The sequence below is a fragment of the Physeter macrocephalus genome, chromosome 8, assembly GCF_002837175.3.
Source record: "Physeter macrocephalus isolate SW-GA chromosome 8, ASM283717v5, whole genome shotgun sequence".
Taxonomy (NCBI): domain Eukaryota; kingdom Metazoa; phylum Chordata; class Mammalia; order Artiodactyla; family Physeteridae; genus Physeter; species Physeter macrocephalus.
Window position 1 is genome coordinate 128,137,549 of NC_041221.1, and position 17,018 is coordinate 128,154,566.

General features: G+C 39.9%; 1 protein-coding gene across 5 annotated transcripts in view; it reads right to left on the minus strand.

Moving 5' to 3' along the window:
- Positions 1 to 16,443, minus strand: part of RAPGEF6 (Rap guanine nucleotide exchange factor 6) — a 221,817-nt gene extending 205,374 nt beyond the window's left edge. For all 5 annotated transcript variants that reach the window (XM_028493199.2, XM_028493202.2, XM_024115980.3 and 2 more), the window contains exon 1: positions 16,170 to 16,443. In XM_028493199.2, the coding sequence (XP_028349000.1) occupies positions 16,170 to 16,238 (69 nt within the window). In that variant the 5' untranslated portion in view covers positions 16,239 to 16,443. The remainder of the gene's footprint in view (positions 1 to 16,169) is intronic.
- Positions 16,444 to 17,018: the final 575 nt, after the last annotated feature.

Sequence of the window (17,018 nt, forward strand, 5' to 3'; positions counted from 1 at the left end):
TAGGGAGGGTGGGAGGGAGATGCAAGAGGGAGGGGATATGGGGATATATGTATACGTATAGCTGATTCACTCCGTTATACAGCAGAAACTAACACACCATTGTAAAGCAATTATACTCCAGTAAAGATGTTTAAAAAAAAAAAAAAAGTGTTAATTCCTGCCTGGAAAAAAAAAAAAAAAAAAAGAAAGGGGTTTCTTGTGGTTTCTGTACCAATTATCTCTGAGACAGGCTAAAGGTACTGCACTATCTGTTAGGCTTTTGGTATGTACAAGATCAATAAAAGCTATTACAGAAAGCCAAAACAAACAAACAACCCTGACAGAGGCAGACGAAAGTCTTACAGATATTTCTTGGTAATAAAAAATTTAAATGCTATATTCAAAGTGATGTTAATTATTTAGCGTGCACTTGAAAGCTGCTCTACTCAACGTGAAAGAGGGAAATCATGAGGAAGATGAAAAAACTCAGAATTTATGACATTCCAGATCAGTAACACCTAGATCAGCCACTGGTTCTGTAACTACAAAATACTGCAGAAATTATCCAGGGGTATTAGAAGAACAAATACCAACTCAGGATTAGGGAATAAAAATAATAAGTTCCACTTGGGCAAAAAGAAGGTGAGGAAGCGGTGATGACTCAGCACTTCCTAAAACATATTAGCCATACCCTCTCAGCCAGTCAGTTACATGAGTGAAGGTGGGCAAGCTGAGGTGGGTGAGACCACTGCCACCCTACAAACTGCCCTTCGAATGATCCATACCTAATGCATTCACTGGAGGCATATTCTATGACTTTTCAATTTCACTGTTAAATGAAATATTCAAATCATATTTGCAGCTCTGTATGTATGAGGAATTAATAATTCTGCTAAGTATACACTTCTAATTAAGCACTTTGGGATTTCTATCCCCTTCGTCAACGCTGTACCAAGCAGTACGCTTCTCTCAGCAACTCCATCTCTCAATTCGGCTGACTGCTGCTCTACACATGCTTATAAAACCAACCAAAACTTGGAAAACTCAAAGTGGAATGCTTAGAGAAATTCTGAATTTTTTGTTTCTCAAAGTCTAAAACCAGTTTATTTCTTATCTATGATATGCTTAAATCATCACATACAACTTTCAATACAACATCAAGTATCTAAAACACTCATTAACCAAGATATTTTACTCGTTATCCCAGCAATTTTAACAATAAAAAGACTCTCAGGATGGATCTCTATGGTTAGTACAGATTCAATCCCAAGATATACATATTCTGCAGCTGTAGTTGTATAATCAAAACTTATGCTGAAGAATCTTCCCCAAATTATCGTTAGGCTGCCTTCAGCCTAACAATGTGGTTAAAAACTTGGACTGTGGAGACAGCTGTGGTTTCAAATTCTGCCTCTATCAGTTACTAACCATGTAACATTGGATAATTTGCTTAACATTTATTTTTTGTACAATAGGAATGACAAACTGCTTCCTTTTAAACATAAAATAAAATAATACCTATTAAATGTGTAGCACGGACACTATCACATGGTAACAAATGTGTATTATAAAATTACAAAACAAAGGTTAAATTGTATTCAGCAGACAATTAAAGCTATTTTAAAGATTTTCAACAATATCTCCAAGTTAACAAGCCCATACATTAAACATAGAATTCCATTCCACTGGTTTTATCATCCGTGAAGGTGTAACTACAGTCTGCAAAATGGCAATAAAGGGCTATATAACACTACCACATCTGGAGCCCAGGACCGTGGATTCTAAATACCATTTCCTACTAAAAGGAACCCAGGTTCCTCAGATATTCGGTTGGCCAAAAAGTTCCTTCGGCTATTAAGTAAAAATAAAATACACATTTTTCATTTTCACCAAGAACTTTGTTGAACTATGTATTCACTGTTTTGTTCCACTGCCTTCTGTCATTTTTCAGGCAACTTCATAATTCCATCTTTCCAAAACTTTTTATCTTTTTGAGCAAAGAACTGTTCCAGGTGCCTTTTACAGTCTTCCAGGGAATGGAAATTTTTTCCATTAAGAGAATTTTGTAAAGACCGAAAATAAATGGAAATCTGAAGGTGCCATGTCTGGTGAATACGGCGGATGAATCAGAACTTCCCACCCAAGCTATAACAGTTCTTACCTGGTCATAAAAAAAATCATGTGGTCTCGTGGTATCCTGATGGAAGATAATGCGTTTTCTGTTGACTAATTCTGGACGCTTTAGGTCGAGTGTCGCTTTCAGTTGTTCTAACTGGGAGCAGTACTTGTTGGAATTAATCGTCTGGTTTCCTGGAAAGAGCTCATAAGAGAGGACTCCCTTCCAATCCCACCATATACACAACAACACCTTCTTTGGATGAAGACCGGCCTCTGGTGTGGTTGGTGGTGGTTCATTTAGCTTGCCCCACGATCTTTTCTGCTCCTCATTATTGTACAGTATCCGCTTTTCATCTCCCGTCACAATTTGTTTAAAAAACGGAACTTTTCATTATGTTTAAGTAGAGAATTGCATGCGGTAATACAGTCAAGAAGATTATTTTCGCTTAACTTATATGTGGAACATCAAAGTCATTCACATAACCAAGCTGGTGCAAATGATTTTCAACGCTTAAGATTTGGATATCTTGAATATGTCGGCTATCTTCAGCATGGTATAACGTTGACTGTTCTCAATTAATGTCTCGATTTGATCGCTATCTACTTCAATTGGTCTACCTGAGCATGGAGCATCATCCAGCAAGAAATCTCCAGCATCAAACTTCACAAACCACTTTTGACATGTTCGATCAGCCACAGCACCTTCTCCATACACTGCACAAATCTTTTTTTGTGTTTCAGTTGCGTTTTTACCTTTCTTTAAATAATAAAGCATAATATGCCAAAAAAGTTGCTTTTTCTTCCATCTTCAATATTAAAATGGCTACATAAAAATTCACCAATTTTGATGTTTTTTTAAAAATGCACGCTGACATGACAGCTATCACAATACAATCTAACAAAATTGTTTCACATGAAGATAAAGACAACTAAGCGAGCCATCTTACGGAAAACGCCAAACGAACTTTTTGGCCAATCCCATAAACGGCTGATTTCAGTGGTAGGGCAAGGAAAGTAAAAGCCTGGAACACCTTTTTGGGCCAGAAAATAAGGTATAACTTAAAGACTACTGGGTCATACCAAAAGGACACAGGAGCTGACTTAGAAAGGGCTACCAGTGGCTAAAGTTGGGGCAACCTTAGAATCAAAAAGAATAATGACAATATTAAAAATACAAAAATAATCCTTGAAGTCAGTGATTTTTTTTTTTCAGAGAAGGAGGAGAGGGGCAAATGGGGAAAGTTCTTCTATGCAGAATACCAGCTAATTAATGGAGAAGTAATAAACAACCTACACTTTCTACTGCACACTGAACACTTTCACCTGGGTGACCCCTCAGCATTTCAAGTGCAAATATCCAAAGTTAAACTGATTATCTGTACCCCTAGCTGTGTCTTGCTCCTCGGTTCCCTGATTTAGGTGACAGTACTCACCTTCAATGGCTCTGCTAACAAATCTATCAACCCTACTTTCTAAACATCTCTGCTCATCATCTCAACAGGAGCAATTTAGGGATTCATTATTTCTTACTGGATAACAGAAAACAGCCTTCTTGCCTCTAGTCTGGCGCCCTGTAATCCATTCTTCAGAGTGCTGCCAGAGTGACCTTTCTAAAAAGAAAATACAAACTCCTTAACAAGGAGAACACAGTCCCTCATGTTCTGGATCCTGACCATGCCTGCAGCCTCACCTATTTTACTACTTATTCTGTCCCAATGTTCCAGCTACGCAGGCAACTTGCATGTTCATACCAAGCTCATCTTGTGGCCTTGGAAAATGCTGTTCCCTTTTCAGGAAACACACACTGTTCCTTCTTCACCTAACTTTTATATATTCAAATCTATACTCATGTCAGGGTTCCCTTTTCTAAAACAATTTGAATGACACCTGCCTACCCTTTACTCCTCTCTCCCAAAAGCCCTCCTACAAAACTCCTGAGCACCTGATATGTGCACCTATCACAGTACTTAACCAGGCTGTATTTTGTCTGTGTACTTGCCCATCTCCTCCCCTAAGAACTTTAATCTTTTATCCCTGGCACTTAAAAACAGGACTTTAAAAATATTTACCACACATTCATCAGGCAGTCTTCCACAAAAAAAGTATGCATTCAACTCTGCCTCAGAGAGTCATTTAAGGAGCTCATAAGCAATCCAAACTTCAGCTGCCACTTGTGACACTTATAAACTCTTTTCTAAAAAATATACTATGATGAAGCCTTCTCATATTAAATGAATGCTTTTAAGAAACCAAACTAGAATAGGCTACCATCCTCTGAAAACAAGTTACAAAACAGAATGGTATAAAAAAAAAAATCACATATCAAGCACACCTGTTTTCATTCTACATAAAACTTGAGAATTATAAACTTCCATTAAATTGACACAGGCACCTTAAGGTATTATACTTCATATAGTACAGTCACAATTAAATGAGAGACATTTATTTAGGAAAATATTAGGCCTCTACATAGATGTCAGTAAAAAAAAAAAACACAGTTCAAAGCTTAAAATGTAACCTAAAGTTCACTGATAAAGAGAAAGCAGTGGGGCACTACTGGACTGAGGAAGTGACTGATGAATCATGTGACCCTGAGCAAGACATTTTACCTCTCTCAAGTTCAGTTCCTTTATCTGTATGCAACCCATTTCACTAGCTCTTGAACCATCAGCTAAAGTATTTTTGGAAGAGCTACATATACATACGTTCACAAATACATGCTAGGTGGTGCTGCCACTTCTGCTATGTACTAAGTGTCCTGTCCAACGAGTCCCACTGCCTCTGCCACATGTCAAAGCCAGAAGCCCTAGGGCTGCCAAAATTTCAGTTTGGGGCAAAGTAGTGGAGAATGTCTGGTAGTAGTGAACATCAAATGGGGGCTGCTTATGCCTCCATAACCTCAAGTTCTTAATAAAGTGGCTCATTCAGTTTTTATTTACAGCAAGACCTCAGTTTATACAGGCCAGTTCAAGGTAAAGCCAAATGATAACTACAATGTTACAGAGCTCACAATCCTACATCCCTTTCAAAGAATGTGACTTTGTCAGCCAAGTTCACCATGCCTGGCTGCTCCTCCTCTTTGCAGAATTCTCTCTCAGGGAAGCTCCTCATCTCTCAAAAACAAGATTTTATAGTGTCTAAACTCCTGAATGGCCAGTTTTTTTCTCAAGTTGGGAATCTCCAATACATGTAAAATGAGGTGTCATGCAAAAGAACTGCCTAATAAAGGCCCCATCCAGATCTAGTATTCCCTTTCTATACAGTTTAGCTTACAAATGAAGGTCAGAGGGGCCCAGAAGCATAAATAAGTTCTCTTATTTTCCAAGGAACCCTCTGAATGTGCATCTGCTGTAGAAAAGCACAACAGAATCTTTGTTCTGCCACCCTCAAGGATGCACACAGTGACTCACTCAAAAACGACTCCAAGTACAATGGTGCTCTTTCGCCAATTAAGAAAAAATCTCTACAAGTGTACACTTAAAAACCATTACTCTAAATTCAGAAATAGATTAACAAATAATTACAAGAATACTAAAGTTTACATTCTTTCAGTCCAAGTTCCCTCTTTAACTTTTGGTAGCAAAAATAAGCTACTTTTTTTTGTTTGTTTTTAAACAAAACCCTTTTCTGAATTGTAAACAGGCAATTACATTAACATCCAGCTGAGCGTGAAATATTTGCCCAGCAAAAGTTTTAAGCCACCTGGTTAAAAACACATGAAAAGTTAAAACTGGCATTGCAGTTAAAACTGGAAATGTGTTTCAAAGCCATATAAAAAAGAAGTTCCTAGGCTTCCCTGGTGGCACAGTGGTTGAGAGTCTGCCTGCCGATACAGGGGACACGGGTTCGTGCCCCAGTCTGGGAAGATCCCACATGCCACCGAGCAGCTAGGCCCGTGAGCCATGGTTGCTGAGCCTGCGCGTCCGGAGCCTGTGCTCCACAACGGAAGAGGCCACAACAGTGAGAGGCCCGCGTACCACAAAAAAAAAAAAAAAAAAAAAAAAGAAGTTCCTGTTTCAAGGTATGACTTAAGTTCCTCTATCTGAATTGTCTCTGAAGAACTGCCAGGGAAAACACATAGTTTCTTTATGGTAATTGTACATTATTCATATTTTAATAAGAGGATATTAATGGCAAATTTTGCCATTGTGCCAAACTTCATCAGTCTTTTTTCCCCAGCACTTCAAGTATCAGACCAACAAAAATCACTACTAGAAAAATAGGGGAACAGTATTTTTCAGATTCCTTTTCTCTTTTAAAGTCATTTATGCTACAAATATTTGGCTACCTACTATGTAACAAGTATTGCATGATGGCAACTGGGAGATAAGGATATAGTCACTGTCTTCAAGGAGCTTACAGTCCAGCCAGAGAGACAAATATGCCAGTAATCATAACACAGTACAGTAATTGCTATGACAGAGGAAGGGATACAGAGAAGGAGTGGGAAATGAGATTTCAGTGAGGAGTCTGGATTTGTCAAGTGAGAGGATGGTGTTCTAGACAAAGGAAATAGCAAACTAATATGTATGTCTACATTTATTGAGTGTTCATTATGACTGGCACTTTGCTAAATAAATACTTACATATATTATCTCATTCAGTCCACGTAACAATCCCCCAAAGATATTCAATCTTAAAGTTAGGTAACTCTCCTAAGGTCACTCAAATTCTCAGTGCTAGAGCCCAGATCTGAAGTAGGCTTGTCCAAATCCAAATTCCAGGGCCGTAAACACTTTCCCACCCTATATAAAGCACACAGAAAGAATATGGCACAATGCACAATGCTTCTAATCTCTGTCTATATATTAGAATTATTTAAGGAGCCTTCTATAAATACCAATGCTTGACACTCCATTCCAGAAGGTTCTAATTCAAGAAATGAAGGGTGGGCCTGGGCATTAAAAAAAATTCCCCAGGTTGAAAAACGTATGTAGCCCAGGTTGAAAAGTACTGTGTTAGGATATTTCCATTTCTCTAATAATTAGTGACATTGAGCAGCTTTTCATGTGTTTGTTGGCCATCTCTATGTCTTCTTGGAGAAATGTCTATTTAGGTCTTCTGCCCATTTTTTTAGTGGGTTGTTTTTTGATACTGCGCTGCATGAGCTGTTTGTATATTTTGGAGATTATTCCCTTGTCGGTCTCTTCGTTTGCCAATATTCTCTCCCATTCTGAGGGTTGTCTTTTCATTTTGTTATAAATACTTACATATATTATCTCATTCAGTCCACGTAACAATCCCCCAAAGATATTCAATCTTAAAGTTAGGTAACTCTCCTAAGGTCACTCAAATTCTCAGTGCTAGAGCCCAGATCTGAAGTAGGCTTGTCCAAATCCAAATTCCAGGGCCGTAAACACTTTCCCACCCTATATAAAGCACACAGAAAGAATATGGCACAATGCACAATGCTTCTAATCTCTGTCTATATATTAGAATTATTTAAGGAGCCTTCTATAAATACCAATGCTTGACACTCCATTCCAGAAGGTTCTAATTCAAGAAATGAAGGGTGGGCCTGGGCATTAAAAAAAATTCCCCAGGTTGAAAAACGTATGTAGCCCAGGTTGAAAAGTACTGTGTTAGGATATTTCCATTTCTCTAATAATTAGTGACATTGAGCAGCTTTTCATGTGTTTGTTGGCCATCTCTATGTCTTCTTGGAGAAATGTCTATTTAGGTCTTCTGCCCATTTTTTTAGTGGGTTGTTTTTTGATACTGCGCTGCATGAGCTGTTTGTATATTTTGGAGATTATTCCCTTGTCGGTCTCTTCGTTTGCCAATATTCTCTCCCATTCTGAGGGTTGTCTTTTCATTTTGTTTATGGTTTCCTTTGCTGTGAAAAAGCTTTTAAGTTTAATTAGGTCCCATTTATTTTTTTTAAATTTTCATTACTCTAGGAGGTGGGTCAAAAAGATCTTGCTGCGATTTATGTCAAAGAATGTTCTGCCTATGTTTTCCTCTAAGAGTTTTGTAGTGTCTGGCCTTACATTTGGGTCTTTAATCCATTTTAAGTTTATTTTTGTGGACGGTGTTAGGGAGTGTTCTAACTTCATACTTTTACATGTAGCCGTCCAGTTTTCCCAGCACAACTTATAGAAGAGACTGTCTTTTCTCCATTTTATATTCTTGCCTCCTTTGTCATAGATTAGGTGACCATAGGTGCGTGGGTTTATCTCGAAGACATACAGATGGCCAAAAAGCACATGAAAAGATGCTCAACATCACTAATTATTAGAGAAATGCAAATCAAAACTACAATGAGGTATCACCTCACACCAGGCAGAATGGCCATCATCAAAAAATCTACAAACAATAAATGCTGGAGAGGGTGTGGAGAAAAGGGAACCCTTCTACACTGTTGGTGGGAATGTAAATTGGTACAGCCACTATGGAGAACAGTATGGCGGCTCCTTAAAAACTAAAAATAGGGGGCTTCCTTGGTGGCGCAGTGGTTGAGAGTCCGCCTGCAGATGCAGGGGGTGCGTGTTTGTGCCCCGGTCCGGGAGGATCCCACGTGCCGCGGAGCGGCTGAGCCCGTGAGCCATGGCCGCTGGGCCTGCGCGTCCGGAGCCTGTGCTCTGCAACGGGAGAGGCCGCAGCAGTGAGAGGCCTGCGTACCGCAAAAAAAAAAAACAAAAAAAAAACCAACAACTAAAAACAGAACTACTATATTACCCAGCAATCCCACTCCTGGGCATATACCTGAAGAAAACCATAATTCAAAAAGATACAGAAAATGTGGTACATACATACAATGGACTATTATTCAGTCATAAAAAGGAACAAAATAGTGCCATTTCCAGAGATGTGGATAGACCTAGAGACTGTCATACAGAGTAAGTCAGAAAGAGAAAAACAAATATTGTATAATATCGCTTATATGTGGAATCTAGAAAAATGGTACAGATGAACTTATCTGCAAAGCAGAAGTAGAGACATAGATGTAGAGAACAAACTTGTGGATACCAAGCAGGGAAGGGGGAGGGTAGGATGAACTGGGAGATTGGGATTGACATACATACCCTACTATGTATAGAATAGGTAACTAATGAGAACCTACTATATAGCACTGGGAACTCTACCCAATGCTCTGTGGTCACCTAAATGGGAAGGAAATCTAAAACAGAGGGGATATATGTATACATATAACTGATTCACTTCGCTATACAGCAGAAACACAACACTGTAAAGCAACTTTACTCCAATAAAATTTTTTTTAAGTACTGTGTTAGGATATTTATATAAGTAGTTTAAAATGCATGTGTTTGGGGGTGGGGGGTGATAAGGCTAGAGTGCTAGGCAGAAGATAATGGAGGACTTTACATCTTTCCCATTCCCCTCAGAGCCAAACTCACAAACAGTACACTTGCTGCCTTCACTTTCTTGGGTCTGATTCTCACTTTAATCCACTGCAGTCAGGCTCTGTATTCAGTCCACTGAAATCATTCTGATGGACATAACCCGAAGAATATGAGTCCTCACCTTTCTTGAACTCTCTATAGTACCTGATATTAATGATTAGGGATTTCTTTCTGAAATGTCCTCCTATAACACCACTTTTCTGTTCTCCTTCCAACTCTATAAACAATTTCTTTTTATTCTCTTTGGCAGTTTTCTTCTCCTTCCCCCATCCCTTTAATATTAGAGCACCCAAAGGGTCTGCCCTTCTATTCTCACTTAGTTTTCTCACTCTGAGTATTCCTACCAATCCATGACTTCACCTATGACCCATATGCTGTAGACTTTCAGACCAACTCAGACCCATAACCTGGTTTGACCTGAAGCTCCAAATGCTTACTGAACATCTCTATCTGTGTCTCCTGTAGAGAGTCTCAAACCCTTTCAAAAACTGAATTCTCTTTCTAGCCTAATTCTGCTCTTTAATAACGTACTCTTATACACAGTTACCCAAATGAGAAATTCAGAAATTATCTGAACTTTTGCTTTACTCTGAACAGACCCAACCCAAGTCTGTCCCAACAAGCAAAAGTTACCACAAGAGTAGGCTTGGACAGAATGAGGTGGCCAATCCAAAAGGGTAGGTGAGTCACAGTATAAAAAAGGATAAGTACATGAAGATCAAGGAAAGCCAAGAGAGGAGCTTCAAAGTCCAGTCCAGAGATAAAATGCAAAGAACCAAAATAGTTTCATAGTCCTCTTGGTTGCTGTAAAGAATACACACTGTATGATTCCACTCAAATGAAATTCAAAAACAGGCAGAACTAATTTATGGTGAAAGATGTCAGAACAGTTTCCTTTGGGAAAGGGTACTGAGTGGGAGGGGCAAAGGGGGAGTTTCTGGAGTGCTGGTAATATTCTATATCATGATTTGGATGGTAGCTAAATATATTTGTGAAAATTAAGCTGGCTTATACTTAAAAGCATGTGGACTTTACTGTATGTGTATTACAGTCAATTTCAAAGTTTTAAAAAAAAACTCTGGTGGGATGTACAAATTCCCATTTCAACCAGTGACCATGTTGGGCCAATTTTACTTCCTCACTATTCCACTATCAAATATTCTGCTACCTTATCTCACTCCTACTGCATTTGTTTCCTATAACCAGATCCGTATCTCCTGATTTCCCGGTTATCCTGATATAATCATTAACAGTCTTGCCTTTCACACAGAAAAATATCGTGGTTTGGACAAAATGTTATTTGTTCATCCTACTGTAAACCACCCTGCCTTTAAGGTAGCCGGCCTGTGCCCTTCCTGACCCACCCCCTGCCCCCCCCACATCTTCAACAATGCCCAGAGTAATCTTTGTGAAACTGATCTTATTTCTACGCTTTAAACCCTCCAGTAGTTCTCCTTTATTTACAATATCCAGTCCAAATCCCTGAAATGATCCAATCCTGCTATTATACCCAGCTTCAACATTTAACATCTACCATGTACCATCCCCTTACACACACAAACACCCCATACACTAGTCCAGTGTTTTGCAACCTTTTTTCATTATCACATCCCTCCAAAGAGTATTTTTCATAATTGCCACCCCGTCTCCAATTAAATATTAAGGAATAAGACTTTGTCAGGTAGGGATGAGTTTTATGTAGATATTACTACACAAACCATAGTAATATCTAAGATTTTTTTTTCACTCCCCCCAGAAGACCCAATTTTTGTCCCTTTGGGGATGACATCATCCCCATTGGGAATGCATGCTCTAGCCTTACAGACTGGCTTCTTGTTCTACAAGTGTACCTGGCTTGTCACCATTAGTGCCTTTGCTCCTGCTGCTCTCTGCCTGGAATGACCTCCCTTCTGGATATCATCCAGACAGCTATTTATGATATCTAAGCTTTAATTTAAGTCTCCTCCAAGAAGCCTGTCCTTTCCCCACTTGCAGTTGTAAAGTGCCCTATCCATACCTTTGTCACTAGTAACCTTAACATTTTACTAATGTCTTCATGTCTGTCTCCTAAGTCACTGAGGAATAGGGACCATGTCCAATTTCTCTCTACAACCTTGGCTTTTTGTATTGTGCCTAACATATCTGTTAACTGAATGGATAAATTAATGTTATCATCTGCATGAGGTAACCATACATCTCAATTTGCTGGAGACAGACCTTTAATCTGTTTTCCTGGTATAAATATTAATCTACCTCTTTTAATTCTCAAAAATGATCTTGATGATAACATATTGCTAACCTATCTAGGCAGTGGGAAATAATTAAATTCTGAGCAAGAACAGAAGATGATCAGATCCGAGTATTAGAAAGATCACTCTAGCAATAATATGACAATAAATAAAAAGACTCAAGCAAAAATTCAGGGGTGAAATGATAAAAGTGTGAACTAGGGTAGTACAGATGGATAAGAAGAGGTAGAGGGAGAGTCAAGATGTAAAATCAAACAAGGTTTAGTGACCAGTTAGATATAGAGAGGAAGACAGCAGGGAGAATCAAGAGTAAAAACACTAATTTCTGGATTGAGCAACTGGGGCAGTCACCAGCAGAATATTAAAGAGGAATGATGATGGTTTCAATTTGAGACTAGTGATTGAAGAAACTGGAGGACAATTTAGTGGTTAGATATATGAATCTGAAGCACACGGAAGGGGGTAACATGCGCTATACAGACCTAGGTGTCAGCCTATAAAAATTAACTGAAGTCACGGTGCAGAATGAGACCACCCAGGATGTACAAAATCAGCAATTCTAATGAACAGAAGTATTATCTTTTTAACATGAGGACTTTACAAAATTAATTCTAAATTTTGTTCTGTTTAACATATTTATTGATCATTTAACATGCACAAAACATGGTATTAAGCACTTAGAGACAGAAAAATAAGAGAAATAAGGTGTTCACTCCGAGGTAAAAAAGAAAGATTACAGAGAAACAATGGCATTGAATATGGACTGAGTTGAGAAAAAGCCAAATTCAAGGTCTCAGTTTTGACTGTGGCATCTTTAATTTTGGCATAACGAATCAAAATGAGTACCTTAACAGCTTTTGTTGCTTTAGAGCACTTAGCCTCCCCCAGAGTATTTAAGTCTAAAATTTTCCATTAAAAAAAAAAAAAGATCTTTGTAAGGTAGGAAAGGAAATCAGAGAACTAGCTCAGGAAAGACAATGTGCTGTGGAAGCTGAATCTACACAGTAGGAGAAATGACCAGAAAAGTAAAAACTGTATTAGAACACAGTTCTAAATGGCATACTTTACAAAAGTTTCCATTCTCAGTGTCTGGCTCACTAGGATTATGCTTGAGTTGATAGTTTCATGTAAGGACAACAGATGGGTCAAAATAAAAGAACCATTAATTTTGTCCCAGAAACAAACAGAAGAGTTCTTTATTCATTAATTATATGATGCAAACATCTGATTACAAGATTATAAGACACTGATTCTTACCTATTTGTATATTTTTTCATAATGCTTTGCACCCAGTACGTATTCAAGGAAAAATAAGCTGAATGAATGCTTTATCCCCTTCTATTACACACTTTATTGGCTTAGCTTCCAGGACAGCACCACTCTATCCTAGTTTTTCTTCTCCTGCACTGTTCGCTCCCATGCCTTCTCCTTTGCTGGTTTCTGCTTTTCTCCCCTGACCTTGTAGTGATCAAGTGCCCCAGGGCACTGTCTTTTCTCCTCTTCTATTCCCATGTACATTCACTACTTCGGTAATTTCATCTAGTCTCATGACTTTCGACGTTAACTGTAAGCTAATAACTATAAAATTTCTATTTCCAACCCAGCCTTCTCTTTAGAAATAATTATAAATTGTATACGCAACTCCTTACTTGACATTTCTAACAGACATTTCAAATGTGACATGTTCAAAACTGAATTTCTCATCCACTCCTCTCCCCAAAACTACTCCTCCTGCAGCTTTCCCAGTCTCTTTGATGGCAACTCAAACTCTCTTCAATGGTAACTCCAACACTCCAGTTATTCAAGGCCAAAAACCATGAAATCATGTTCGATTCTTTTCTCTTCCTCAAAGCACAATCTAATCCATTAGCAAATCCTGTTGGCTAAATCCTGTTTCCATAATTGACTACTACTCACCACCAACATTACTATCACTTTAGTCTGAGTCATGATCTCTTCCCTGCTTTAATGTGATAACCTCTAACTGATGTTCCTGTTTCTTTCTACCCTTGCTCCCAGTTTATTCTCAGTTTATTCAGTTTATTCTCAACCCAGCAAGCAGCCAGGGGATGCTTTAAAAACTAGGATAACATCGTTCCTCTGCTTCAAAACATTTTGGTGGAAAACAAAACCCTCTTTCACTCAAAGTAAAAGTCAAAGAATTTACAATTTAGAAAGTCCTGCATGATAAGCTCCATCCTACACGACCACTATCACCTCTCTGACTTCATCTCTTACCACTCTTCTCCAGTCACTCAGAGCTCCTTGCTATTCCTTGAATGCACCAGACATGTTCTCATCTTAGCACTTTTGCAATGACTATTCTACTTGGAAAGCTATTTCCCCATATATCCCCATGGCTAACTCTATCACATGAATCAGACTTTAATCAAAACTCATCTCAACCAGGACACCGACTACCTTAAATTGCACCCAGTCCTTGTTCCTTACTTCCAATTCCTTTATCCTGCTCTTTCTTTAACTAGCAATTATCAGCTAACATATTATGTAACATACTTGTTTATTATATTTATCTGCCTACTCCCCTCCCCCTTCTGTTAGAATGTAAATACCAATAGGGCATGCCTGTTTTGTTCACTGATACATCCTAGTGCACAAAATAGTGCCCTGAACTGGTAAGCTTTCAACAAATAATTGTTGAGTGAATATAAGAGACCCTTAAGAGTCCACTAAAAAGAATAAGGATCTTCTGAAAGCAGGCATGACCCTGTGAGAATTTCATCAAATTATTTATCACAAATAGCTCAACACTAGGATTCAATTTATCACTTCTTTATTGATACTTCTGTATCCCGAACAAATTCTACACTCATTCAAAAGCACTGCCAATGATGGGACATCCCTGGCGGTCCAGGAGTTAGGACTCCACGCTTTCACTGCCAAGGGCCCGGGTTCAATCCCTGGTGGGGGAACTAAGATCCCACAAGCTGCGTGGTGTGGCAATCAATCAATCAATCAATAAAAGTTTAAAAAGCACTGACAGTGATTCAAGCAGTTAACAAGTTATGCTGCTAGATGTCAGAGCTCCAGTCTGTGTACTGTGGGCAGTTGTTTAGCATTTCCTTAAACAACACTGCTGTTCCAGTAAAACCAGATAAAGTACTTACACAGCACACACTGGCCAACATAACTTTGTGAACAGTTTAGAAAATTTCCTAAGGCTCAAAAATAAGCAATTTCAAAGTAGGTAATTCTGTTATTAAAGAAAATTAGGATCTTCCCATTAAAATGTGATTTTATCATAAGTAATACTTAAAAGTAAAACCTACATTATACATTGTAAGCCTTGTATGATACTTTCTAATGATATAAAAACTATGGTAGATTCACCTGTTCAAAGTGAATGCTTTCAATTAACTCACAATGACCTCAAGAATTATCAGAGGTAAATTAAGACACATGGGATTACAAATGCAGGTCTCAAAAAGAGGACCTTGGAAAGTGGTAGAACTTGCTTTGTTTCTATGCAAAGATCAGGATTTCCAATAACAAAGTTTGACCCAGCAGCTACAATTACAGCTTGACTAATATGTCACAAAAGGTCAGCCCAAATTACTGAGACTTACTATGCAAAACACTATAAATCTGAAAAACACAAAAGTGACTCAGGAAGAACTAACCAAAGCACTTCATTTTATTTACTGCAATTACACACAAGACAATCCAACAATCCATTCACATCGTTGTTAGTTTTCGCTTTTTGGTTTAGGAAACATACCACTTATTATGGAAACTTCTCCAAATCAAGGAAAACCTTACCCCCCACCAAATTTAAGCCTCTATAGGGACTGCCAAGGTTAACAGGTTTTAGTTATTTGCCCGAACACCAGCCTTCAGCTCAAGTGAAAATCATTTAACTCAATAGGCAGGTTTTGGATCCAAGCACAAAATACTGTAACATTTCCCAGTGACATAGTCTGAAAAACTACCTCCCCAGAACTTATCTTCAGATACGCATAATTCTCCACCAGAATTCATCATCTGACTGGATGCAAAGTTTTAAACTGATCTTGAAAACTTTATCTTTCTTTAGGCAATTGAACAGTATTTCAAAGAACTTTAAGTTATTTCTTAATAACCCGGCTGTTATAGTTCACTTACAATTTTTCATAGTTTACCTACCTACGGGACAATCTCAGTCCGAGACCCACATTTTACCCTGAAAAAATACAATTTAGTAATGGTGCTTTTTTTTTATCGAAAACACTGGTAAGTCACCGGCAAGGACGGGTGTGCGGGGAAGGCGGCACAGCGTGCAGGAAAGACGGTCGTCACCCGCCCGCGACAAGGGCCCGGGTCAGGGCCGGGGACTCAGAGAACAGATAACTTGGCAGCAGGTGCGAGGCTCTGACAAGGGGACAGGCGCCGCAAGTTTCGGACCGACAGAGGGATGCTGTCCGTTGGACAGCGGGAGGCGCGCCGAGCCGGCTGGCCTTACCTCGGGCGTCCGCTCGGGCGGCTTCTTCTTCAGCGCCTGCCTAGCTCCAGGGTCCACGGGTGAGTTCATGGTCGCGGCCCCGGCCCCCGTGCTCCCCAGTCTGCCCTTAGCAGCTCACGCGACAGCCCATTCACCCTAGGTAGGGCGCCTACACCCTTTTCCGCCTCCCCTGGATAAGGGAGCTCCGGACTGCGGCGAGGACCCCGCTTTGGCAAACAAGCCTTCGCACCGCCCGCCCAGGGCCTCAGCCCACGCGCGACTGGCCAAAAGGAAACCCGCGCGGGGGCGGAGGAAAGGCGAGTGCGCGTGCGCAGCACGCGCAAGCGCGCAAACGGGCGCCTAAGGGCGTGACTCTGCAATGACGTAAAAACTGGGGCGGTGCAGTGAAGCCTCCTCCAACCCTTCTTCGTGAGATTTGAAGAAACGTCGCGAGATCTCACCCAAGCCCGTCACGGGATCCGCCTCGGAGTTGGGGTTTCCGCCGCTCCAGTTTCCGGTGGGGGCGCTGAAAACGTGCTGTGGCCGACTGAACGAGAAGAGCGTGTTGGGGATCGAACCTGTGCGGCAGGTGTTCTGGGTGGGGAGTTGTTTGTGCCAAAATCCGGAAGCTCAGGGCATGGCCAAGCCCGAGGCGGAGCTCCAGCTCTGCAACTCCGACGCCGCTCCCTTGGAGAACGTGCGGAAGTCGAAGCGGCCATTCGGTAAACAAGGAAGTTCATACCTTCTCTTCCCTGTCTTGTAATAAAACGAATGTCTTGTGGAAGGGGCCCGCCGAGAAGTACCTGCCTTGTCCAAGACGGACGCCCTGACATCAGGGCAGAGGAACCGACGTTTCGTGGCCTTGAGCAG